This window comes from Aphidius gifuensis, linkage group LG2 (assembly GCF_014905175.1).
Source record: "Aphidius gifuensis isolate YNYX2018 linkage group LG2, ASM1490517v1, whole genome shotgun sequence".
NCBI lineage: Eukaryota > Metazoa > Arthropoda > Insecta > Hymenoptera > Braconidae > Aphidius > Aphidius gifuensis.
In genome coordinates, this window is record NC_057789.1 from 8,181,680 (window position 1) to 8,206,729 (window position 25,050).

Consider the following 25,050-nt stretch of genomic DNA (forward strand, 5'->3'; position numbering starts at 1 on the left):
CTGTTATTGCTGGAGTTATCGAGGTAAAAATTATTTTTATATATATATCTATTCATTAGAAAAAAATTATTTTTAGTTTTAAAAGCTTTATAATAATATATTTTATTTATGTTTTAGTTACTTGGTGGCATGCTTGCACTAAGCATCGTATATCTTACCAAATGAAAAATATTATATACATGAAAAAATAGAGAGTAAAGCCTGGAAAAATCTGTAGAAAAATTATCACCATCACCAGGAATAATTTGTTTTCTAAATGCATTTACATTTTTTAAATTTATAAATTAAAAATTACCATTATAATTAAAGTCAAAATAATTGTTTTTTTAATTTTTTTAGTTAAATTAAAATATAAAAGAGTAATTTAATATATGATTCACATGGAAATTAAGAATAATTAGATTTATTTACAGCTCGTATAATTCAACTATGTCAATTGTCTTATTATGTTTATTATTTTTTTTTCATTAAAATTATAAAAAACGAATCAGCCTAATTTTGGCTTTTTTTAATAAACAAATTTTTTAAAAACTAATGTGAATATGTTGAAAATTCAATCAGATGTAATTTATTTAAATTTATTCCAATTTTTAATTTGTTTAGTAATAAATATTATTTTTTTGTTTGTTATTATTGAAGCAGTTTGTACGGTACAAGTAAGAAAAATGATAGAAATTGTTGTTCAAAGGATGACTCTGATGAAAATAATATTACAAAATGGGTTGTATTACTAAAATCCTTGAAATGATGCAAGAATTGAATATAATTATTTACAATAAATACAGTGATCATTTGTATTATTTTTTTATTTTTTTATTTATCTATTTTATTTATGTCACGTTGGGACCTTCAAAATATTTTTATTAATAAATATGTATATCTGTTATTTAAAAAAAAATTATTTTTAATTTTATAATTTTTATTATATTATATTTTTAATATTTTTTAGCTATTTGGGGGTTTGCTTGCATATTTTAACAAATCAAAAATCGAGAGTAGTTACGCTGGAAAATCTGGAAGATTCTGGTGAAATGTTATCACCATTGATCATCAAGAATAATTTGTTAATGTATTTACATTTTTCAAATTTATAAAATAAAAATTAACATTATAGTTAAAATCACAATTGAAATAATTGCTTTTTCAATTTTTTTAAAATTAAATTAAAAAAATAAAACATCAATTTAATACATATTACATGGAAATTAATAAACAATAAATAATAATTCCATTTATTTACATCTACTATCTATTTCAATTATTTCAATTGTCTCATTATACATTATTTATTTTTTATTATAAATAAATAATCAACCTGAATTGTGACTTTTTTCAATAAACAAATTTTTAAAAACTAATGTAAATATTGTAAAAATTCAATCAGATGTAATTTATTTAAATTTTTTTCGAAAGATTTTATAGTTTATTTATTAATTATTTTATTTATTTCTGTTGTTTTTTTTTTTTTATTTCTCCTTGTAAGAATATAATTAAAAATGTATTTTCGATTTTATTTTATTTATGTCACGTTGGCTCATTAAGAATACTGTTATCAGTAAAGAAAAAAAAATATATATAAAAATATATATATTTATCATGAACTAGCGATGAATCGTATTTTATTTTTTTGAAAAGTTCTTTGTGACGCACTGGGCTCTTATCAAACTATTAAAAAATATCGAAAACGAAAAATAAAATTTGTCCAACAAGCCAGTCACACCTTGTCCAACTTGGAAGCTACTTTACATTAAATAATAATTTATCAAATTGACACGTTGCACAAGCGACTTTTACTCGTTTTACACAAACAATTTTCTATTTAAAAAAATTTATTTTTTAATAAATTCAACAAACTCAAAATGACCACCCAGATTTGTTTGACGCGTTCATTATTCGTAATCAATATGATTTCCTTTGTAAGTATTTATTTTTTTTATATATAAAATAATTTTTAATTTCATGTATTTTTCATATTTATATAAACAAAAAATTATCATTTATTTATTACTCATTCGTATAAGTACTACTATTAAATTAAAAGAAAAATATTCATTAATTTTTTAGTCCCTTAGAGCTCGTGCATTTTTCAAAGAAGTATTTTGGGAACAATTATTTGGTGACACGTGTCACTAGTACTAAAGTAAATGAGCTAGACATTAATTCACTCAGAGCTGATCGTTTATCTATATTTTTTACTCCGTACGTAATTATTGGTACATTTATATTAATTGTGACAATTTTTTATGTGTTTATTGATGCATCAAAAAGCACTTACTGTCTTAAACTTGTAAGTATATTAAACTTGTTCAGTATATTAAAAATATTTTTAAAAATTAAATATTGTAATATTTTCTTTTCAGTATGCTGCAATGAATGTGATGATAATTGTTAGCTTGATCATCACATGTTTAATTTTTTTTTCAAGATTTGAAAGTGTTCCTACTAAATTTATGGAAAAATTTGTTGCAGTTAATTTTAATCATGATAAATATAATGAACAGAAAGAATCGATTGATTCGATTCAACAGTTTGTGAGTATTTTTATATTCAATTGTAATTTACCTATTATAAGTGTATATGCTATTATTATATTAAAAAAAATTTTCTTTTTTTTTCAATAGATAAGGTGTTGCGGTAACACTGGCCCAGAAAATTATGCCCAAGCTGAGTTTCTTCCATCATCTTGTTGTTGGAATAAAAATTGTACTTTGGGAATTGTTTACGGTGGATGTAACACTAAAATTTCTGAAATAGTGAATATGCACGGGTGGCTGTTTGATACACAAAAATCAAATTTTATTACATTTGTTGTTATGGCTGGAATACTTGAGGTAAAAATTATTTTCATCAATAAATATATAGATCTATTATTTAAAAATAAATTATTTTTTAGTTTTAAAATTTTTATAATAAAATATTTTAATTTTTTTTTAAGTTGATTGAGGTCATGCTCGCATTGAGCATCATATATTTCAGCAAATAAAAAATATTACAAGAAAAAACAGAGAGTAGTTACATAAGATAAACTCTGGAGGAATATTATCACCATCACCAAGGATAATTTGTTTTCTATTCTATTACCCCATTATATTATTAATATTATTATAAATAAATAATCAACTTATATTGTGACTTTTTTCAATAAAAAAATTTTTTAGAATTAATGTTGATACTGTAAAAAATTCTATGAGTTTCAATTATTTAAATTTATTCCGAAAGATTCCTTGTAAAAATACAATATTAAAAATGTATTTTCGATTTTATTTTATTTGTGTCACGTTAGCTCATTAAGAATATTTTTATCTTAATCAAAAAATAATAATAATAAGAAAATAAAAAAAATAATATACCTATATACTTTTATTTTAATTGTCTCATTACATTATAATTTTTTTAATCATAAATAAAAAATTAGCTTATACTGTGACTTTTTTTAATAAACAAATTTTTTTAAATCAACGTGTTGATATTGTAAAAAATTCCATCAGATATAATTTATTTAAATTAATTCCAACAGTTATTATAATTTTTTCATTGATTTATATTATTTTTTTATTTTTTCTTCGATAAGAATACAATATTTAAAATCTATTTTCGATTTTATTTTAATTATTTCACGTTGGCACATTAGGAATACTGTTATCTAAAATAACGAATAATAATGACAACAAAATAAAAAAAATAATATATAATTATCTTAGACTAGCGATGATGACTAGCATGGTTTTTTTTTTTTTTTTGTTTTTTTTTTCAAAGTTCTTTGTAACGCACTGAGCTCTTATCAAACAACTAAAAAATATCAAAAGCCAAAAATAAAATTTGTCCAACAAGACAGTCACACCTTGTCCAACTTGGAAGCTTGTTCACATAAAAAATAATTTATCAAACTTGACACGTTGCAAAAGCGACTTTTACTCATTTTACACAAACAGTTTTCCATTTGAAAAATTTTATTTTTTAGCAAATAATTTAACAAACTCAAAATGAGTACTTTAAAAGTTTTATTCAATATTTTCAATGTAATTTCCTTGGTAAGTATTTGTTTTTTTATCAATAAAATAATTTTTATTTTCCTGATCATTTCATATATAAACAAAAAATTATAATCCATTTATAATTTATTCATATATTATTATTGAATTAGAAAAAAAAATATTTAACTATTTTTTAGATAATTGGAGTTTGTGTTATTTTGGTTGGAGTATATCAAAATTCGATTGAACTATTTGATGACACTAAAGCAGATCAATCAAAGATTGATTTAGCCAAAGATCATATAGGTGTATTCTGTACTGAGTACTTGACTCTCGGTACAATCATGTGCCTAGTCTCAATTTTCGGTTTGATAAGTGCTGCAACGAAGAGCATTTTCTGTTTCAAACTTGTAAGTATATTAAAAATACTTATATGCTTATATTTTAATTGAATATTATAATATAATTTTTTCAGTATGCTGCAATGAATCTGATGATTATTGGTGGCTTGATAATCACAAGTGTAATTGGTTTTATGAGATTTGACGGTGCTGTTACGAAATTGTCGGAAAAATTTATTGCAGTTAATTTTAATCATGATAAATATAATGAAAGGAAAAACTTAATTGATGAAGTGCAGAAACTCGTAAGAGTTTTTTATATTCGATTGTAATTTACACATAATCACAAGTATATGGTTTTATTTAATACAATATTTTTTTTTTCAATAGTTTAAGTGTTGCGGTAACACTGGCCCAGAAAATTATGATCAAGCTAAAATTTTTCCACCATCTTGTTGTTCTGGGAACAAATGTAGTTTGGAAACTGCTTACGACATGGGATGTAACACTAAAATTCCTGAAATATTGAATCAATTCAAGGAGACAATTTTTTCGATTCAAAAGACATATTTTATTGCAATTTTTGTTGGTGCTGGAATAATCGAGGTAAAAATTATTTCTATATTAAAAAATATGTGTCTATTATTCCAAAAAAAAAAATTGATTTTCGGTTTTAAAATATTTTTAACAATATATTTTGATTTACTTTTAGTTGATTGACGGCATGCTTGCATTGAACATCGTACATTGTATAATAAATAAAAAATATCTGGAGAAAATCTGGAGAAATATTATCACCATCATCATAGGGATAAATTGTTTTTTAAATGTATTTACATTTTTTGAAATTTATAAAATTAAAATTAACATTATAATCAAATATATTACAATTAAAATCACAATGAAAATAATTGTTTTATATTTTAAATTTAAAAAATAAAAATATAATTTTATAAATATTACATGGAAATAAATATAATAATTTTATTTATTCACAGCTATTGTATATTTCAATTTTTTTAATTATCTTATTACATGCTTCTTTTTTTTAATCATGAATAAAAAATTAGCTTATGTATTTTGTGACTTTTTTTAGTAATGTTGATATTGTAAAAAATTCCATCAGATGTAATTTATTTAAAATAATTCCACAAGTTATTCAATTTTTTCATTGATTTATATTATTTTTTTATTTTTTCTTCGATAAGAATACAATATTTAAAATCTATTTTCGATTCTATTTGATTTATTTCACGTTGACTCATTAGGAATACTGTTATCTAAAATAAAAAATAATAATGACAAAAAAATAAAAAAAAAATAAAGAAATATATAATTATGTTGGTCTAGCGATGAATTGTGGTTTTTTTTTTTTTTTCCAAAGTTCTTTGTGACGCACTGGGCTCTTATCAAACTATTGAAAAATATCAAAAGCCGAAAATAAAATTTGTATCCAACAAGTCACACCTTGTCTAGCTTGGAAGCTAGTTAACATAAAAAAAAATTTATATTAAAAACACGTTGCAGAAGCGACTTTATTACTTGTTTTACACAACAGTTTTTCATTTATAAAAAAATTTATTTTTTAATAAATTTAACAAACTCAAAATGAGTCATTCAAGCACTTGGAAAATTTTATTAAATGTTTTAAATCTAATTTCATTGGTAAGTATTTATTTTTATATAAATAAAATAATTTTTATTTTTATGAATTTTTCATATAAATATATAATATGTATTTTCGGAGTTTACGTTACTGACAAAAAGTAATTATTTAATTATTATTCATACTATTAAATGAAAAAAAAAAAAAAGTATTTACTTATTTATTTTTTTAGTTGCTCGGAGTTGGTGTAATTGTGATTGGAGTAGTTAAAACTTCAGTTGAATTATTTGATGACACTAAAGTAGGTGAATCAGAGATTGATGCACTGAAAGATCATTTAGGTATATTTTGTACTGAGACAATACTTATTGGTACAGTTATAAGCCTAGTCTCAATTTTTGGTTTGATAAGTGTTGCAACGAAGAACATTTTCTGTCTCAAACTTGTAAGTATATATATATTAATTTAAAAATATTTATATGCTTATATTTTAATTAAATATTGTAATATATTTTTTTCAGTATGCTGCAATGAATGTGATGATAATTGTTGGCTTGATCATCACAAGTTCAATTAGTTTATCCAGATTTGAAGATGATGTTATAAAAATGATGGAAAAATTTATTGCAGTTAATTTTAATGGTGATAAATATAATGAAAGAAAAATATTTATCGATCATACTCAGCAGGAGGTAAGTATTTTTCATATATTCGATTGTAAGTATATCTTAATTATTATATTTGAAAAAATTTTCAGCTGGAATGTTGTGGTAACACTGGCAAAGAAAATTATGCTCAATTGGAATTTCTTCCATCATCCTGTTATTGTAGGGGAATCTACTGCAGTGTTCTCGAAAATGTGTACAACACAGGATGTAACACTAAAATTCCTGAATTGGTGAAAAAGTACAGATTGGACATTTTTGATATACAAAAAATATATTTTATTGTACCTGTTGTTATTGCTGGAGTTATCGAGGTAAAATTTATTTTCATAATAAATATGTATATCTGTTATTTAAAAAAAAAATTATTTTTAGTTTTAAAATTTTTAATTTTAATTATGTTTTAGTTACTTGAGGGAATGGTTGCATTAAGCATTGTATATTTTAGCAAATAAAAAATATAACAAGAAAAAACAAAGAGTAGTTACACAAGATAAACTCTGAAAAAATCTGGAGAAATATTATCACCATCATCAAGGATAATTTGTTTTCTAAATGAATTTACATTTTTCAAATTTATAAAAACAAAATTAACATATTATAATTAAAGTCACAATTTAAATAATTTTTTTTTCAATTTTTTAAAAATTAAATTTAAAAATCAAACAATAATTTAATATATATCACATGGGAAATTGATAATAATTTTATTTTGTTACAGCTACTTTATTTCAACTGTCTCATAATATTATTATTATTTTAATTATAAATAAATAATCAACCTGTATTGTGACTTTTTTCAATAAACAAATTTTTTAAAATCAATGACGATATTGTAACAAATTCTATTAGATTTAATTTATCTCAAAAGACATTGGTTTGTTTATAAATTAATATTATTCTTTTATTTGTTATTATCGATGCATTTGATACAGTACCAGTAAGAAAACTGATGCGGCAATTGTTGTTCAAAGAATGACTCTGATAAAAATGTTGTATTTCTAAAATTTCTATAGAAAGATGCACGAGTTGAATTATTTACAATAAATATAGTAAAAAAAAAAAAAAGTATTATTAACACTTGCTATTGTTGTTGGAATTGATACGGTAAAAAATTAGTTTTAGTTTTAAAATTGCATTGAGCATCATATACTTCAGCAATTGAAAACTCTGGAAAAATCTGGAGAAATATTATCACCATCACCAAGGGTAATTTGTTTTCTATTCTATTGCCCTATTACATTAATATTATTCAAATTTATTCCAAAAGATTTTAGTTTATTTAATCATTAATATTATTTTATTTTTTTTTTTTTCATTTTTCCTTGTAAGAATATACATTTAAAAATGTATTTTCCATTTTATTTTATTTATGTCACGTTGGCTCATTAAGAACACTGTTATCTAAATCCAAAAATAATAATAATAATAATAATAATAAAATAAAAAAAATAATATATAATTATCTTAGACTAGCAATGATTCGTGGTTTTTTTTATTTAAATGTTCTTTGTGACGCACTGGGCAGTTCAAAGAACTTGTGCGTCAAACTATTTATCAAACTATTAAAAATATAAAAGCCAAAAATAAAATTTTTCTATCAAGCCAGTCACACTTGGTCTCACCTTCGTACACCTTGTCCAAGTCGGAAGCTAGTTTACATATAAATAATTCATCAAAAATTGACACGTTGCACAAGTGACTTTTACTTGTTTTACATAACGCAAAAATTGTTTTATAAATTCAGCAAACTTAAAATGAGAAACCCAAGTTATTGTTTAACAATTTTATTATTTATTTTAAATTTTTTTTCGTTGGTAAGTATTTTTTTTTTATAAATAAAATAATTTTTATTTTCATGTATTTTTAATGTTTATTAACAGAAAAATTTTAATTTATTTATTTTATTAATTAATATACTATTATTGAATTTAAGAAAAAAATATTTATTTTTTAGTTGTTTGGAGGTTATATAATTTGGTTTGGATTATTTCAATATTCTGTTGAATCATTTAGAGACACTAAAATAGATCCATCACGTATTGATGTATTCAAAGATCATTTATGTATATTTTATCCTGAGTACATAATTATTGGTACAATCATGTGCCTAGTCTCAATTTTCGGTTTGATAAGTGCTGCCAAAAAAAGCATTTACTGTCTCAAACTTGTAAGTACATATTAAAAATATTTATATGCTTATATTTTAATTAAATATTGTGATATATTTTTTTCAGTATGCTGCAATGAATGTTATGGTAATTGGTGGATTGATCATTACAACTTTAATTGGTTTTTCAAGATTTGAAGATGCTGCTTCAAAAAGTATAGAAGAATTCATTTCAGTTAATTTCAATAGTGATAAATATAATGAAAGAAAAACAATGATTGATGATTTGCAACAATCCGTATGTATTTTTTATATTTGATTGAATAAGTTGAACAAGTATATGGTATTTAAAAAAAAAAAAATTTCTTTTTTTTTCTATAGATTAAGTGTTGCGGTAACACTGGCATGGAAAATTATGAATTTCTTCCATCATCCTGTTGTGTGCTGGAAGATTGTCATTCTGGATTTGTTTATGAAGGATGTAACACTAAAATTCTTGAAATAGTGAATGAATACAGCCAGACAGAACTCTTTGAAATTCAAAAAATATCATTAATCGTAATTGCTGTCATTGCTGGAGCTATCGAGGTAAAAATTATTTTTATTAATAAATATGTATATCTGTTATTTAAAAAAAAAATTATTTTTAGTTTTAAAATTTTTATTATAATATATTTTTAATATTTTTTAGTTATTTGGAGGCTTGCTTGCATTCAGCATCGTACATTTCAGCAAATCAACAATATTACATGAAAAATTAGAGAATAGTTACGCTGGAAACTCTGGAAGAATCTGGTGGTTATCACACTATTGATCATCAGGAATAATTTGTTTTCTGAATGTATTTGAATTTTTCACATTTATAAAATCAAAATTAACATATTATAATAAAAGTCACAATGGAAATAATTGTTTTTTTAATTCATTTGATTAAATTTAAAAAAAAAAAAAATAATGTAATATATATGTTACATGAAAATTAATATAATAATTTCATTTATTTATAGCTTGTATATTTTAACTATCATAATATGATTATTTTCTAAATGCGTGTATATTTTTTTTTTAATTATAAAATGACAATTAATAATGAAAAAAGTGTATACAATTTTTTACAATAAATACAATGACAGAAAAGTATTATTAAGAGTTACGATTGTTATTGGAATTATCGAGGTAAAAAATCAGTTTTATATTTAAAATTCTTTTGATAATAAGAATGCATTTTTTTTTTTTAGTTATTATATATTATCGTTGCATCAACATCGGCACAATCTATTGCAAAAAATTGACAAAGATCTTATATGTTGCTTGTAATAATTACATGATTATTTTCTAAATGCAAATATTTTTTTTTTAATAAAAAATATAATATTCAACAAGTAATGATGTAATAAAATTATAAATAAAATGAAAATTAAAAAAAAAAAATACATACTGTTTTAAAATTACAATTTAAATAATATTGAATATAAAAATCTATTATGGTTTATATAAATTCTTGATTTTAAAAAATCTAATCATCAAGTATTTTTTACCTTTCCTTGTAGGGATATATTTTACTTTAATTTAAAATCTTTTCCAATTTTATTTTATTTATGTCACGTTGGCATATTAAGAATACTGTTATCAGTAAAAAAAAAAATATATACATAAAAATATATATTTATCATGAACTAGCGATGATCATATTTGATTTTTGTGGAAACTGGAAAGTTCTTTGTGACGCTATTGCTGCTGAAAAATTAATAATAATTTGATAAATATTACACGAAAATTAACATTATAATTTCATTTATTTACAGCGAGTATATTTCTATTATTTCAATTGTCTCATTACATTATTATTTTTTTTTTTTAAATCATAAAAAATTAGCTCATTTTGTGGCTTTTGTTTAATAATCAAATTTTTTTAAATCAACATGTTGATATTGTAAAAAATTCCATCAGATGTAATTAATTTAAATTAATTTCACAAGTTATTTAATTTTTTCATTGATTAATATTATTTTTTTATTTTTTCTTCGATAAGAATACAATATTTAAAATCTATTTTCGATTCTATTTTATTTATTCCACGTTGGCACATTAGGAATACTGTTATCTAAAATAAAAAATAATAATAACAAAAAAATAAAAAAAATAATATACAATTATCTTGGACTAACGATGAATCGTGTTTTTTTTTTTTTTAAAGTTCTTTGTGACGCACTGGGCTCTTATCAAACTATTGAAAAATATCAAAGCCGAAAATAAAATTTGTCCAACAAGCCAGTCACACCTTGTCCAACTTGGAAGCTTGTTTACATGAAAAATAATTTATCAAACTTGACACGTTGCAAAAGCGGCTTTTACTCATCTTCTATTTGAAAAATTATATTTTTTAATAAATTAAACAAACTCAAAATGACCACCCGAATTTGTTTGACACGTTCATTAAACGTAATCAATATAATTTCCTTTGTAAGTATTTATTTTTTTTATATAAAATAGTTTTTATTTTTATGGATTTTTTATATTTATAAACAAAAAATTATCATTTATTTATTATTCTATCGTATAAGTACTACTATTGAATTAAAAGAAGAATATTCTTTTTTTTTTTTTAGTTGATTGGAGCTCGTGCAGTTTTGGAAGGACTATATCGATTATTCGGCATTGATTCAAGCTTCGCTGATAAATTATCTACATTTTTTACTCCGTACGTAATTATTGGTCCAATGATATTCGTAGTGACAATTTTTTATGCGTTGAGTGATGCACCAGAAGACCCTTACTGTCTTAAACTTGTGAGTATATGTACATTAAAAATATTTATAATTTATAAAGGCTTATATTTTAATTGAATATTATAATATATTTTTTCAGTATGCTGCAATGAATGTGATGATAATTTTGTGCTTGATGAACGCATGTTCAATTTTTGTTCCAAGATCGGAAAGTGGTCTTTTAAAATTTGATGCATTATTCGTCGTTACAATTGGAGTTTTCGAGGTAAAAATTATCATTATAATAAATATGTATATCTATTATTTAAAAAAAAATTATTTTTAGTTTCAAAATTTTTATAATATAATATATTTTAATTATGTTTTAGTTACTTGAGGTCATGCTTGCATTAAGCATCATATTTTTAAGCAAATGAAAAATATTACAAGAAAAAATTGAAAGTAGTTACACAAAAAACTCTCAAGGAAAAATCTGGTGAAATATTATCACCATCATCAAGGATAATTTGTTTTCTAAATGAATTTACATTTTTCGAATTTATAAAATTAAAATTAACATTGGAATTAAAGTCACAATTAAATTAATAATTGTTTTTTTGAAATTTTTTTTAATTAAATTGAAAAAATAAAACAATAATTTAATATAAGTATATTTCACATGGAAATTAATAATACAGCTAGTTTATTTCAATCATTGCCCCATTATATCATTATTATTATTTTTTTCAACTTATAAATAAATAATCAACCTACTGTGACTTTTTTCAATAAACCAATTTTTAAAAATTAATGTTGATATTGTAAATAATTCAATCAGTTGTGATTTACTAATAAATTTATTCCAAAATTTTTGTAATTTATTTAACAATTAATATTGCTTTTTTTTTATTTATTATTAATAAAGCAGTTGATACGGTATAATTACCAGTAAAAAATAATGATTTTACGGTCTTTTATCTCAGCCGATCTCAGCGCTTTGATAAGTACCCACTGTGTTTTATTTTATTTTTTTAGTCTATTTCAATTATTTCAATTGTCCCATTACCTTATTTTTTTTAATCAATGACTAAAAAATTAGCTTTTACAATAACTTTTTTTAATAAACAAATTTTTTTAAATCGACATGTTGATATTGTATAAAAAATTTCATCAGATGTAATTTATTTAAATTAATTCCAAAAGATATTCAATTTTTTCATTGATTTATAATATTTTTTTATTTTTTCTTCGATAAGAATACAATATCTAAAATCTATTTCATACTGTATCTAAAATAAAAAATAATAATAACAAAAAAATAAAAAAAAAAATATATAATTATCTTAGACTAGCGATGATTCGTGGTTTTTTTTTTTTTTTTTTCAAAGTTCTTTGTGACGCACTGGGCTCTTATCAAACTATTGAAAAATATCAAAAGCCGAAAATAAAATTTGTCCAACAAGCCAGTCACACCTTGTCCAACTCGGAAGCTAGTTCACATAAATAGTTTACATAAAAAAAAAATTTATCAAAAATTGACACGTGTAAAAGCGATTTTTCATTTAAAAAAATTTATTTTTTAATAAATTTAACGAACTTAAAATGAGTTGTTTAACCATTTTTTTATTTATTTTCAATTTAATTTCGTTGGTAAGTAATTATTTTTTTATAAATAAAATAGATTTTATTTTCATGAATTTTTTATATATCTATAAACAAAAAATAATTATTTACTTATTATTCTTTGATGTACTACTTACTCTTGAATTAAAAAAAAAAATTATTTACTTTTTAGCTGTTGGGAGTTTCTGTAACTTGGTTCGGAGTATATGTATTATCGTTTAAATCATATCTAACCATTGACATGATTAAATATGAGATGCTGAATTCAGACAAAGATGATTTATTTATATTTCGTACTGAGACTATAGTTATTGGTACAATTATATGCCTAGTCTCAATTTTCGGTTTGATAAGTGCTGCAACAAAAAGCACTTTTTGTCTCAAACTTGTAAGTATATATTAAAAATATTTATATACATATATTTTAATTGAATATTGTGATATATTTTTTTCAGTATGCTGCAATAAATGTGATGATACTTGGTGGCTTGATCATCACAAGTTTAATTGGTTTTTCCGGATTTGAAGGTGCTGCTGAAAAATTGATGGAAAAATTTATTGCAATTAATTTTAATAGTGATAAATACAAAGAAAGAAAAATACTTATCAATGAGATTCAGAGTCGGGTAAGTATTTTTTATATTCGATTGTAATTTATACATTATAATTATATGGTATCAATAAACATTTTTTTTTTTTCGATAGCTCCACTGCTGCGGTAACACAGGCATAGAAAGTTATGCTCAAGATAAAATTCTTCCATCAACTTGTTGTTTGGATGACTTCTGTATTCCGGAAAATATTTACGACGGATGCAATACTAAAATTCCTGAATTAGTGAATATGTACGGAAAGAACTTTTTTGAGGATCAAAAAAAAGTTTTTATTGTACCTGTTGTTGTTGCTGGATTTATCAATGTAAAAATTATTTTTATTAATTAATATGAATATCTATTATTTAGAAAAAAAATATTTTTAGTTTTAAAATTTTTATAATAATATATTTTAATAAATTATGTTTTAGTTACTTGGGGCCATGCATTCATTAAGCATCGTATATTTTGACAAATGAAAAATATTACAAGAAAAAATAAAGAGTAGACAAGATTAACTCTGGAAAAATCTGGAGAAATATTATCACAACCATCAGGGATAATTTGATTCCCCATTTACATTTTTCAAATTTATAAAATCAAAATTAACATTATAAAAAAAAAAAAAACATATTATAATTAAAGTCACAATTAAAATAATTTTTTCAATTAAATTAAAAAAATGGATTAATAACTTAATATATATATTTCACAGGGAAATTACTAATAATTTGATTTATTTACAGCTAGTTTATTTCAATTATGTCAGGTGTCTAATTATGTTTATTGTTTTTTTTTTTTTATTATAAATAAAAAATCAGCCTATTGTGGCTTCTTTTAATGAACAAGTTGTTTAAAACTAATGGTGGATATTGTAAAAATTCAATCAGATGTAATTTATTCAAATTTATTCCGAAAATTTTAAATTTGTTTGTGATGCTGTTGCTGCTGAAAAATTAATAATAATTTAAATATATTACACGGAAATTAATATCATAATTTCATTTATTTACAGCGAGTATATTTCAATTATTTCAATTGTCTCATTACATTATTTTTTTTTTTTAATCATGACTAAAAAATTAGCTTTTACTGTGCCTTGTTTAATAAACAAATTTTTTTAAATCAACATGATGATATTGTAAAAATTTCATCAGATGTTTTTTTTTTTTTCAAAGTTCTTTGGGACGTACTGGGCTCTTATCAAACTATTAAAAAATATCAAAGTCAAAAATAAAATTTGTCCAACAAGACAGTCACACCTTGTCCAACTTGGAAGCTAGTTTACATAAATAATTTTCATAAAAAATAATTTACCAAAAATTGACACATTGCAAAAGCAGCTTTTACTTGTTTTACACAAAAATTTTTCATTTAACAAAATTAATTTTTCGATAAATTTAACAAACTTAAAATGAGTTGTTTGAGAATTTTATTATTTATTCTCAATTTAATTTTACTGGTAAGTATTTATTATCATACAAATAAAATAATTTTTATTTTTATGAATTTTTTATATATACAGGCTGCCCTGTAAGTGCCGCACGTGTATATACAACGAATAATTTGCGACGCTCAATCCTGATTGGTCAACTCATAACGTTAATAACTCAGGCACAAAGCGTCGTAGATTAAAAATTCGATGAAATTTTTGTCCTAAAATTTCACGAGCTATCTCGTGGTATATACCACGTGTGGCACTTACGGGGCACCCTGTATATATTTTTGGAGTTTACGTTATAAACAAAAAGAAATTTTTTTATTTATTATACATTCATATACTATACTCATAATATAGTATATGAATGTATAATAAATAAATATATATATTGAATTAAAAAAAACTTATTCATTCACTCATATAGTTTTTTGGAGCTTGTGTAATTATTGAATGCAATTTATTTAAAAATTCAGCTGAGCTATTTATTAATAATAAAGATCCCGATTCAGAGATTAATTCAGTCAAAGATCATTTATGTATAATTTGTACTGAGACCATACTTATTGGTACATCTATATGTTGGGTTACCATATAGAATGCCGAATCTCATATCAGGATATTTTGCCTAGCACCCCCATCCCCCTCTTCTCCCGTAATTATAAGCTGTAAAAAATTAATTGATGAGATTGAAATAAGGAGAGAACTTTTTTTTTGGTGTACGTGGAATAACTACTTGAGCTTTTTTCGAAAAAGTCTAACCTGGAGAAAAACGGAGACAGATGGATTCTTGACTCGGAGAAATTTTTCCGAACATTTTTTCACCCAAGTCTTTTGGAGAAACGGCCGAAGAAAATTTTTCCTCGTCAAAGATATATATACTATAAAATCCCTGAAATTGAATATAATTATTTACAATAAATATAATAAAAAAAAGTATTATCAACAGTTACTATTGTTATTGGAATATTAAGATTAGTTTTACATTTAAAATTCTTCATATAATAAAAATGATTTCTTTTTATTCAGTTACTATCTAGCTGTTGCATTGGCATTAAAATTGGCACAATCTATCGCAAAAAATCGAAAAAGATCTTATATTGCTTAAAACCGCCTGATTATTTTCTAAATGAAAATAGATTTTTTTTTCAATAAAAAATGTAATATTTGATTGTAAAATGACAATTAATGATGTCACACAAATATAAAATAAAATAAAAATCTACTGCAATGAATGTAATGATAATTGTTAGCTTGATCATTACAACTTTAATTGGTTTTTCAAGATTTATGCTCAAGCTGAATTTTTTCCATCATCCTGTTGTCGGAATAAAATCTGTACTTTGGGAATTGTAACACTAAAATTCCTGAAAGAGTAAATATGTACAGGTGGATGTTTGAATATCAAATACGAGTATATTTATTGTGAATGCTGTTATAGCTGGAGTTATCGAGGTAAAAATTATTTTTATTAATAAATACATATGTCTTTTGTTTAAAAAAAAAAATTATTTTTAGTTTTAAAATTTTTATAATAATATATTTTAATTATGTTTTAGTTACTTGGGGGCATGCTTGCATTAAGCATCGTATATTTTAGCAAATGAAAAATATTACAAGAAAAAATAGAGAGTAGTTACACAAGATAAAGTCTGGAAAAATCTGGAGAAAAATTATCACCGTCACCAGGAATAATTTGTTTTCTAAATGCATTTACATTTTTTAAATTTATAAATTAAAAATTACCATTATAATTAAAGTCACAATAATTGTTTTTTTAATTTTTTTAGTTAAATCAAAATATAAAACAGTAATTTAATATATGATTCACATGGAAATTAAGAATAATTAGATTCATTTACAGCTAGTATAATTTAACTATGTCAATTGTCTGGTTATGGTTATTATTTTTTTTTCATTAAAATTATAAAAAACGAATCAGCCTAATTTTGGCTTTTTTTAATAAACAAATTTTTTAAAAACTAATGTGAATATGTTGAAAATTCAATCAGATGTAATTTATTTAAATTTATTCCAATTTTTAATTTGTTTAGTAATTAATATTATTTTTTTATTTGTTATTATTGAAGCAGTTTGTACGGTACAAGTAAGAAAAATGATAGAAATTGTTGTTCAAAGGATGACTCTGATGAAAATAATATTACAAAATGGGTTGTATTACTAAAATCCCTGAAATGATGCAAGAATTAAATATAATTATTTACAATAAATACAGTAATAATTTATATTATTTTTTTATTTTTCCTTCTATAAGAATAAAATTTAAAATCAATTTTCGATTTTATTTTATTTATGTCACGTTGGGACCTTCAAAATATTTTTATTAATAAATATGTATATCTGTTATTTATAAAAAAATTATTTTTAGTTTTATAATTTTTATTATAATATATTTTTAATATTTTTTAGCTATTTGGGGGTTTGCTTGCATTAAGCATCGTATATTTTAACAAATCAAAAATCGAGAGTAGTTACGCTGGAAAATCTGGAAGAATCTGGTGAAATGTTATAACCATTGATCATCAAGAATAATTTGTTAATGTATTTACATTTTTCATATTTATAAAATAAAAATTAACATTATAGTTAAAATCACAATTGAAATAATTGCTTTTTCAATTTTTTTAAAATTAAATTAAAAAAATAAAACATCAATTTAATATATATTACATGGAAATTAATATACAATAAATAATAATTCTATTTATTTACAACTACTATCTATTCCAATTATTTTAATTGTCTCATTATACATTATTTTTTTTTTATTATAAATAAATAATCAACCTGAACTGTGACTTTTTTCAATAAACAAATTTTTAAAAACTAATGTAAATATTGTAAAAATTCAATCAGATGTAATTTATTTAAATTTGTTCCGAAAGATTTTATAGTTTATTTATTAATTATTTTATTTATTTCTGTTTTTTTTGTTTTTTTTTATTTCTCCTTGTTAGAATATAATTAAAAATGTATTTTCGATTTTATTTTATTTATGTCGCGTTGGCTCATTAAGAATACTGTTATCAGTAAAGAAAAAAAAAATATATAAAAATATATATATTTATCATGAACTAGCGATGAATCATATTTTATTTTTTTGAAAAGTTCTTTGTGACGCACTGGGCTCTTATCAAACTATTAAAAAATATCGAAAACGAAAAATATAATTTGTCCAACAAGCCAGTCACACCTTGTCCAACTTGGAAGCTACTTTACATTAAAAAAAAATTTATCAAATTGACACGTTGCACAAGCAACTTTTACTTGTTTTACACAACAGTTTTTCATTTATAAAAAAAATTTATTTTTTAATAAATTCAACAAACTCAAAATGAGTTATTCGAGTACTTCGAAAATTTTATTAAATATTTTCAATGTAATTTCCTTGGTAAGTATTTATTTTTTCATAAATAAAATAAATTTTAATTTCATCAATTTTTCATATATATAAACAAAAAACTATAATCCATTTATAATTTATTTATATACTATTATTAAATTAGAAAAAAAAAATATTTATTTATTTTTTAGATAATTGGAGTTTGTGTAATGTTGTTTGGAGTATATCAAAATTCGGTTGATTTATCAGAGATTTATTTGACCAAAGATCGATTAGATATATTTTGTACTGAGTACATGATTCTCGGTACAATCATGTGTCTAGTCTCAATTTTTGGTTTGATAAGTGCTGCAACGAAGAGCATTTTCTGTTTCAAACTTGTAAGTATATTAAAAATATTTATATAGCTTATATTTCAATTGATTATTATAATATAATTTTTTCAGTATGCTGCAATGAATCTGATGATTATTGTTGGCTTGATAATTACAAGTGTAATTGGTTTTATGAGATTTGACGGTGCTGTAACGAAATTGACGGAAAAATTTATTGCAGTTAATTTTAATCATGATAAATATAATGAATGGAAAAACTCAATTGAAACTGTGCAGATAGGCGTAAGAGTCTTTTATATTCAATTGTAATTTACACATAATTACAAGTATATGGTTTTATTTAAAACAATATTTTTTTTTCAATAGTTTAAGTGTTGCGGTAACACTGGCCCAGAAAATTATGCTCAAGCTGAAGTTTTTCCACCATCTTGTTGCCGTGAGTACAACAACAGCTGTAGTTCGAAACTTGCTTACGACACAGGCTGTAAAAGTAGAATTCCTGAAATATTGAATCAATTCAAGGAGAAATATTTTGGAATTCAAAAGACATATTTTATTGCAGTTGTTGTTAGTGCTGGAATAATCGAGGTAAAAATTATTTCTATATCAATAAATATGTGTCTATTATTTAGAAAAAAAATTTTGGTTTTAAATTTTTATAATAATATATATTTATTTAATTTCAGTTGATTGAGGGCATGCTTGCATTGAACATCGTACATTGTAATAAATAAAAAATATTACAAGAAAAAATAGAGAGTAGTTACGAATAGAAGGGAACATTGGAAAAATCTGGAGGAATATTATCACCATCATCAGGAATAATTTTTTTACTAAATGAATTTACATTTTTCAAATTTATTAAATCAAAATTAACATTATAATTAAAGTCACCTATAAAATATGTGTTTTTCCATTTTTTAAATTAAATTGATATATATTTCACATGAAAATTAATAATAATTTTATTTATAATTTACATATAGTATATTTCAACTGTCTCATTATATTAATATTTTTTTTTAATTATAAATAAAATAATCAGCCTATTATTGTGACTTTTTATCAGATGTAATTCATTTATAAATTTACAAGAAAAAATAGAGAGTAGTAGTTACGAAAGAAACTTTGGAAAAATCTGGAAAAATATTCTAATTAATATTATAATTAAAATTATTATAACTAAAATCACAACTGAAATAATTTTTTTTAAAATTTTTCTAATTATATTGAGAAATAAAACAATAATTTAATATATATATTATATCGAAATTGATATAATAATTCCATTTATTTACAGCTACTATATATTTCAATTATTTCAATTGTCTTATTACATTATTTTTTTTTAATTATAAATAAATAATTAACCTATATTGTGACTTTTTTCAATAAACAAATTTTTTTGAATCAATGTTGATATTGTAAAAAATTCCATCGTATACATACTTTAATTAAATTTATATTATTTTTTTTTTTTTCCTTGCAAGAAAATGATTAAAAATGTATTTTTGATTTTATTTTATGTACGTCACGTTGGCTCATTAAGAATACTGTTATCTAGAATAAAAAATAATAATGACAAAAAAATAAAAAAAAATAAAGAAATATACAATTATGTTGGTCTAGCGATGAATTGTGGTTTTTTTTTTTTTTTTCCAAAGTTCTTTGTGACGCACTGGGCTCTTATCAAACTATTGAAAAATATCAAAAGCCGAAAATAAAAATGATTATAATCCAACAAGCCAGTCACACCTTGTCTAGCTTGGAAGCTTTTTAATTGAAGAAGAAAGACTTTTACTTGTTTTACACAACAGTTTTTCATTTATAAAAAAATTTATTTTTTAATAAATTTAACAAACTCAAAATGAGTCATTCAAGCACTTGGAAAATTTTATTAAATGTTTTAAATCTAATTTCATTGGTAAGTATTTATTTTTATATAAATAAAATAATTTTTATTTTTATGAATTTTTCATATAAATATATATGTATTTTCGGAGTTCACGTTACTGACAAAAAGTAGTTATTTATTTATTATTCATACTATTAAATGAAAAAAAAAAAAAAGTATTTACTTATTTATTTTTTTAGTTGCTTGGAGTTGGTGTAATTGTGATTGGAGTAGTTAAAACTTCAGTTGAATTATTTGATGACACTAAAGTACGTGAATCAGAGATTGATGCACTGAAAGATCATTTAGGTATATTTTGTACTGAGACAATACTTATTGGTACAGTTATATGCTTAGTCTCAATTTTTGGTTTGATAAGTGTTGCAACGAAGAACATTTTCTGTCTCAAACTTGTAAGTGTATATATATTAATTTAAAAATATTTATATGCTTATATTTTAATTAAATATTGTCATATATTTTTTTCAGTATGCTGCAATGAATGTGATGATAATTGTTGGCTTGATCATCACAAGTTACATTAGTTTATCCAGATTTGAAGATGATGTTATAAAAATGATGGAAAAATTTATTGCAGTTAATTTTAATGGTGATAAATATAATGAAAGAAAAAAATTTATCGATCATACTCAGCAGAAGGTAAGTATTTTTCATATATTCGATTGTAAGTATATCTTAATTATTATATTTAAAAAAATTTTCAGCTGGAATGTTGTGGTAACACTGGCAAAGAAAATTATGCTCAATTGGAATTTCTTCCATCATCCTGTTATTGTAGGGGAATCTACTGCAGTGTTCTCGAAAATGTGTACAACACAGGATGTAACACTAAAATTCCTGAATTGGTGAAAAAGCACAGATTGGACATTTTTGATATACAAAAAATATATTTTATTGTACCTGTTGTTATTGCTGGAGTTATCGAGGTAAAAATTATTTTTATAATAAATATGTTTATCTGTTATTTGAAGAAAAAATAATTTTTAGTTTTAAAATTTTTATAATATATATTTTAATTATGTTTTAGTTACTTGAGGGAATGCTTGCATTGATTATCATATTTTTAGCAAATAAAAAATATTACAAGAAAAAACAAAGAGTAGTTACACAAGATAAACTCTGAAAAAATCTGGAGAAATATTATCACCATCATCAAGGATAATTTGTTTTCTAAATGAATTTACATTTTTCAAATTTATAAAATCAAAATTAACATATTATAATTAAAGTCACAACTTAAATATTTTTTTTTTCAATTTTTTAAAAATTAAATTTAAAAATCAAACAATAATTTAATATATATCACATGGGAAATTGATAATAATTTTATTTTGTTACAGCTACTTTATTTCAACTGTCTCATAATATTATTATTATTTTAATTATAAATAGATAATCAACCTGTATTGTGACTTTTTTCAATAAAAAATTTTTTAAAATCAATGACGATATTGTAAAAAATTCTATGAGATTTAATTTATTTCAAAAGACATTGGTTTGTTTATAAATTAATATTATTTTTTTAATTGTTATTATCGATGCATTTGATACAGTACCAGTAAGAAAAGTGATGCGGCAATTGTTGTTCAAAGAATGACTCTGATAAAAATGTTGTATTTCTAAAATTTCTATAGAAAGACGCACGAGTTGAATTATTTACAAAAAATATAATAAAAAAAATAAAGTATTATTAACAGTTGCTATTGTTGTTGAAATTGATACGGTAAAAAATTAGTTTTAGTTTTAAAATTCTTCATGTAATGCTTTTTTTTTTTTTTTTTTTTAGTTTCTATCTGTTGTATTGGCATTAAAATTCGCATAATATATCGCAAGAAATCGACAAAGATCTTATGTTGCTTGAAATTATAATATGATTATTTTCTAAATACAAATGTATTTTTTTTTTTCAATAAAAAATGTAATGTTTGGTTGTAAAATGGCAATAAATGATATCACAAAAATATAAATATAAAATAAAATCTACACATGTTGTAAAGAAAAATATTTTTAATAAAATAAAGATAATTTTCGATTTTATTTTATCTATGTCCCGTTGACACACTAAATATCCCGTTGATATCTAAAATAAAAAATAATAATAACAAAAAAAAAAAATATTAATATATAATTATCTTGGACTAGCGATGAATCATTTTTTATTTTTTTTTTTTTCAAAGTTTTTTGTGACGCCCAAGGCTCTTATCAAACTATTAAAAATATCAAAAGCCGAAAATAAAATTTGTTCAACAAGACAGTCACACCTTGTCCAACTTGGAAGCTAGTTTACATGAAAAAAAAAAAATTTATCAAAAATTGACACGTTGCAAAAGCGACTTTTATTCGTTTTACACAAACAATTTCCCATTTAAAAAATATATTTTTCAATAAATTCAACAAACTCAAAATGAGTTATCCAAGTTGTTTGGCAATTTTATTATTTATTTTCAATTTAATTTCGTTGGTAAGTATTAATTTGTTTATAAATAAAATAATTTTTATTTTCATGAATTTTTTATATATCTATAAACAAAAAATAATTATTTATTTATTATTCTTTGATGTACTACTCCCTATTAAATTAAAAAAAAAAAAAAAATTATTATTCATTTTTTAGGTGTTTGGAATTTTTGTAATTAGAATCGGAGTATATGAATATTCGTTTGAATCATATCGAACTATTAACATGATTAAATATGAGATGCTGAATTCAGACAAAGATGATTTATTTATATTTCGTACTGAGACCATAGTTATTGGTACAATTATATGCCTAGTCTCAATTTTCGGTTTGATAAGTGCTGCAACAAAAAACACTTTTTGTCTCAAACTTGTAAGTATTTATTAAAAATATTTATATACATATATTTTAATTGAATATTGTGATATATTTTTCTCAGTATGCTGCAATAAATGTGATGATACTTTGTGGCTTGATCATCACAAGTTTCATTGGTTTTTCCGGATTTGAAGGTGCTGCTGAAAAATTAATGGAAAAATTTATCGCAATTAATTTTAATAGTGATAAATACAATGAAAGAAAAATACTTATCGATGATATTCAGAGTCAGGTGAGTATTTTTTATATTCGATTGTAATTTACACATTATAATTATATGGTATCAATAAACATTTTTTTTTTTTCGATAGCTCAACTGCTGTGGTAACACAGGCATAGAAAATTATGCTCAAGCTAAAATTCTTCCATCAACTTGTTGTTTAGATGGCCACTGTAGTCCGAAAAATATTTACGACGGATGCAATACTAAAATTCCTGAATTAGTGAATATGTACAGAATGAAGATTTTTGATGTTGAAAAAAAATTGTTCATTGTTATTGCTATTATTGCTGGAGTTATCGAGGTAAAAATTATTTTTATATATATATCTATTCATTAGAAAAAAATTATTTTTAGTTTTAAAAGCTTTATATAATAATATATTTTAATTATGTTTTAGTTACTTGGTGGCATGCTTGCACTAAGCATCGTATATCTTACCAAATCAAAAATATTATATACATGAAAAAAAAGAGAGCAAAGCCTGGAAAAATCTGTAGGAAAATTATCACCATCACCAGGAATAATTTGTTTTCTAAATGTATTTACATTTTTCAAATTTATAAATTAAAAATTGTTTTTTCAATTTTTTTAGTTAAATTAAAAAATAAAACAATAATTTAATATATGATTCACATGGAAATTAAGAATAATTCGATTCATTTACAGCTAGTATAATTCAATTATGTTAATTGTCTTATTATGTTTATTGTTTTTCCTTAAATTATAAATAGCGAATCAGCCTAATTTTGGCTTTTTTTAATAAACAAATTTTTTAAAAACTAATGTGGATATTTTGAAAATTCAATCAGATGTAATTTATTTAAATTTATTCCAATTTTTAATTTGTTTATTAATTAATATTATTTTTTATTTGTTATTATTGAAGCAGTTTGTACGGTACAAGTAAGAAAAATGATAGAAATTGTTGTTCAAAGGATGACTCTGATGAAAATAATATTACAAAATGGGTTGTATTACTAAAATCCCTGAAATGATGCAAGAATTGAATATAATTATTTACAATAAATACAGTGATAATTTATATTATTTTTTTATTTTTCCTTCTATAAGAATACAATTTAAAATCTATTTTCGATTCTATTTTATTTATGTCACGTTGGGACATTTAAAATACTGTTATCTAAAATGAAAAATAATAATGACAAAAAAATAATGTACCTATAATTATCTTGGTCTAGCGATGATTCCTGATTTTTTTTTTTTTTTTTTTCAAAGTTCATTGTGACGCACTGGGCAGCTCTTGTCAAACTATTAAAAATATCAAAAGCCGAATGGAAAATAACATTTTTCCAACAAGC

The 25,050-nt window shown here is 22.2% G+C and overlaps 1 protein-coding gene across 1 annotated transcript; it reads left to right on the forward strand.

Moving 5' to 3' along the window:
- Positions 1 to 8,670: 8,670 nt before the first annotated feature.
- Positions 8,671 to 9,510, forward strand: LOC122849464 (tetraspanin-6-like). Its single transcript, XM_044148165.1, has 4 exons — positions 8,671 to 8,756; positions 8,824 to 8,994; positions 9,078 to 9,284; positions 9,388 to 9,510. The coding sequence occupies exons 1-4, from the start codon at positions 8,691 to 8,693 to the stop codon at positions 9,508 to 9,510; spliced, it is 567 nt and encodes a 188-aa protein (XP_044004100.1). The 5' UTR covers positions 8,671 to 8,690.
- The last annotated feature ends 15,540 nt before the right edge of the window (positions 9,511 to 25,050 follow it).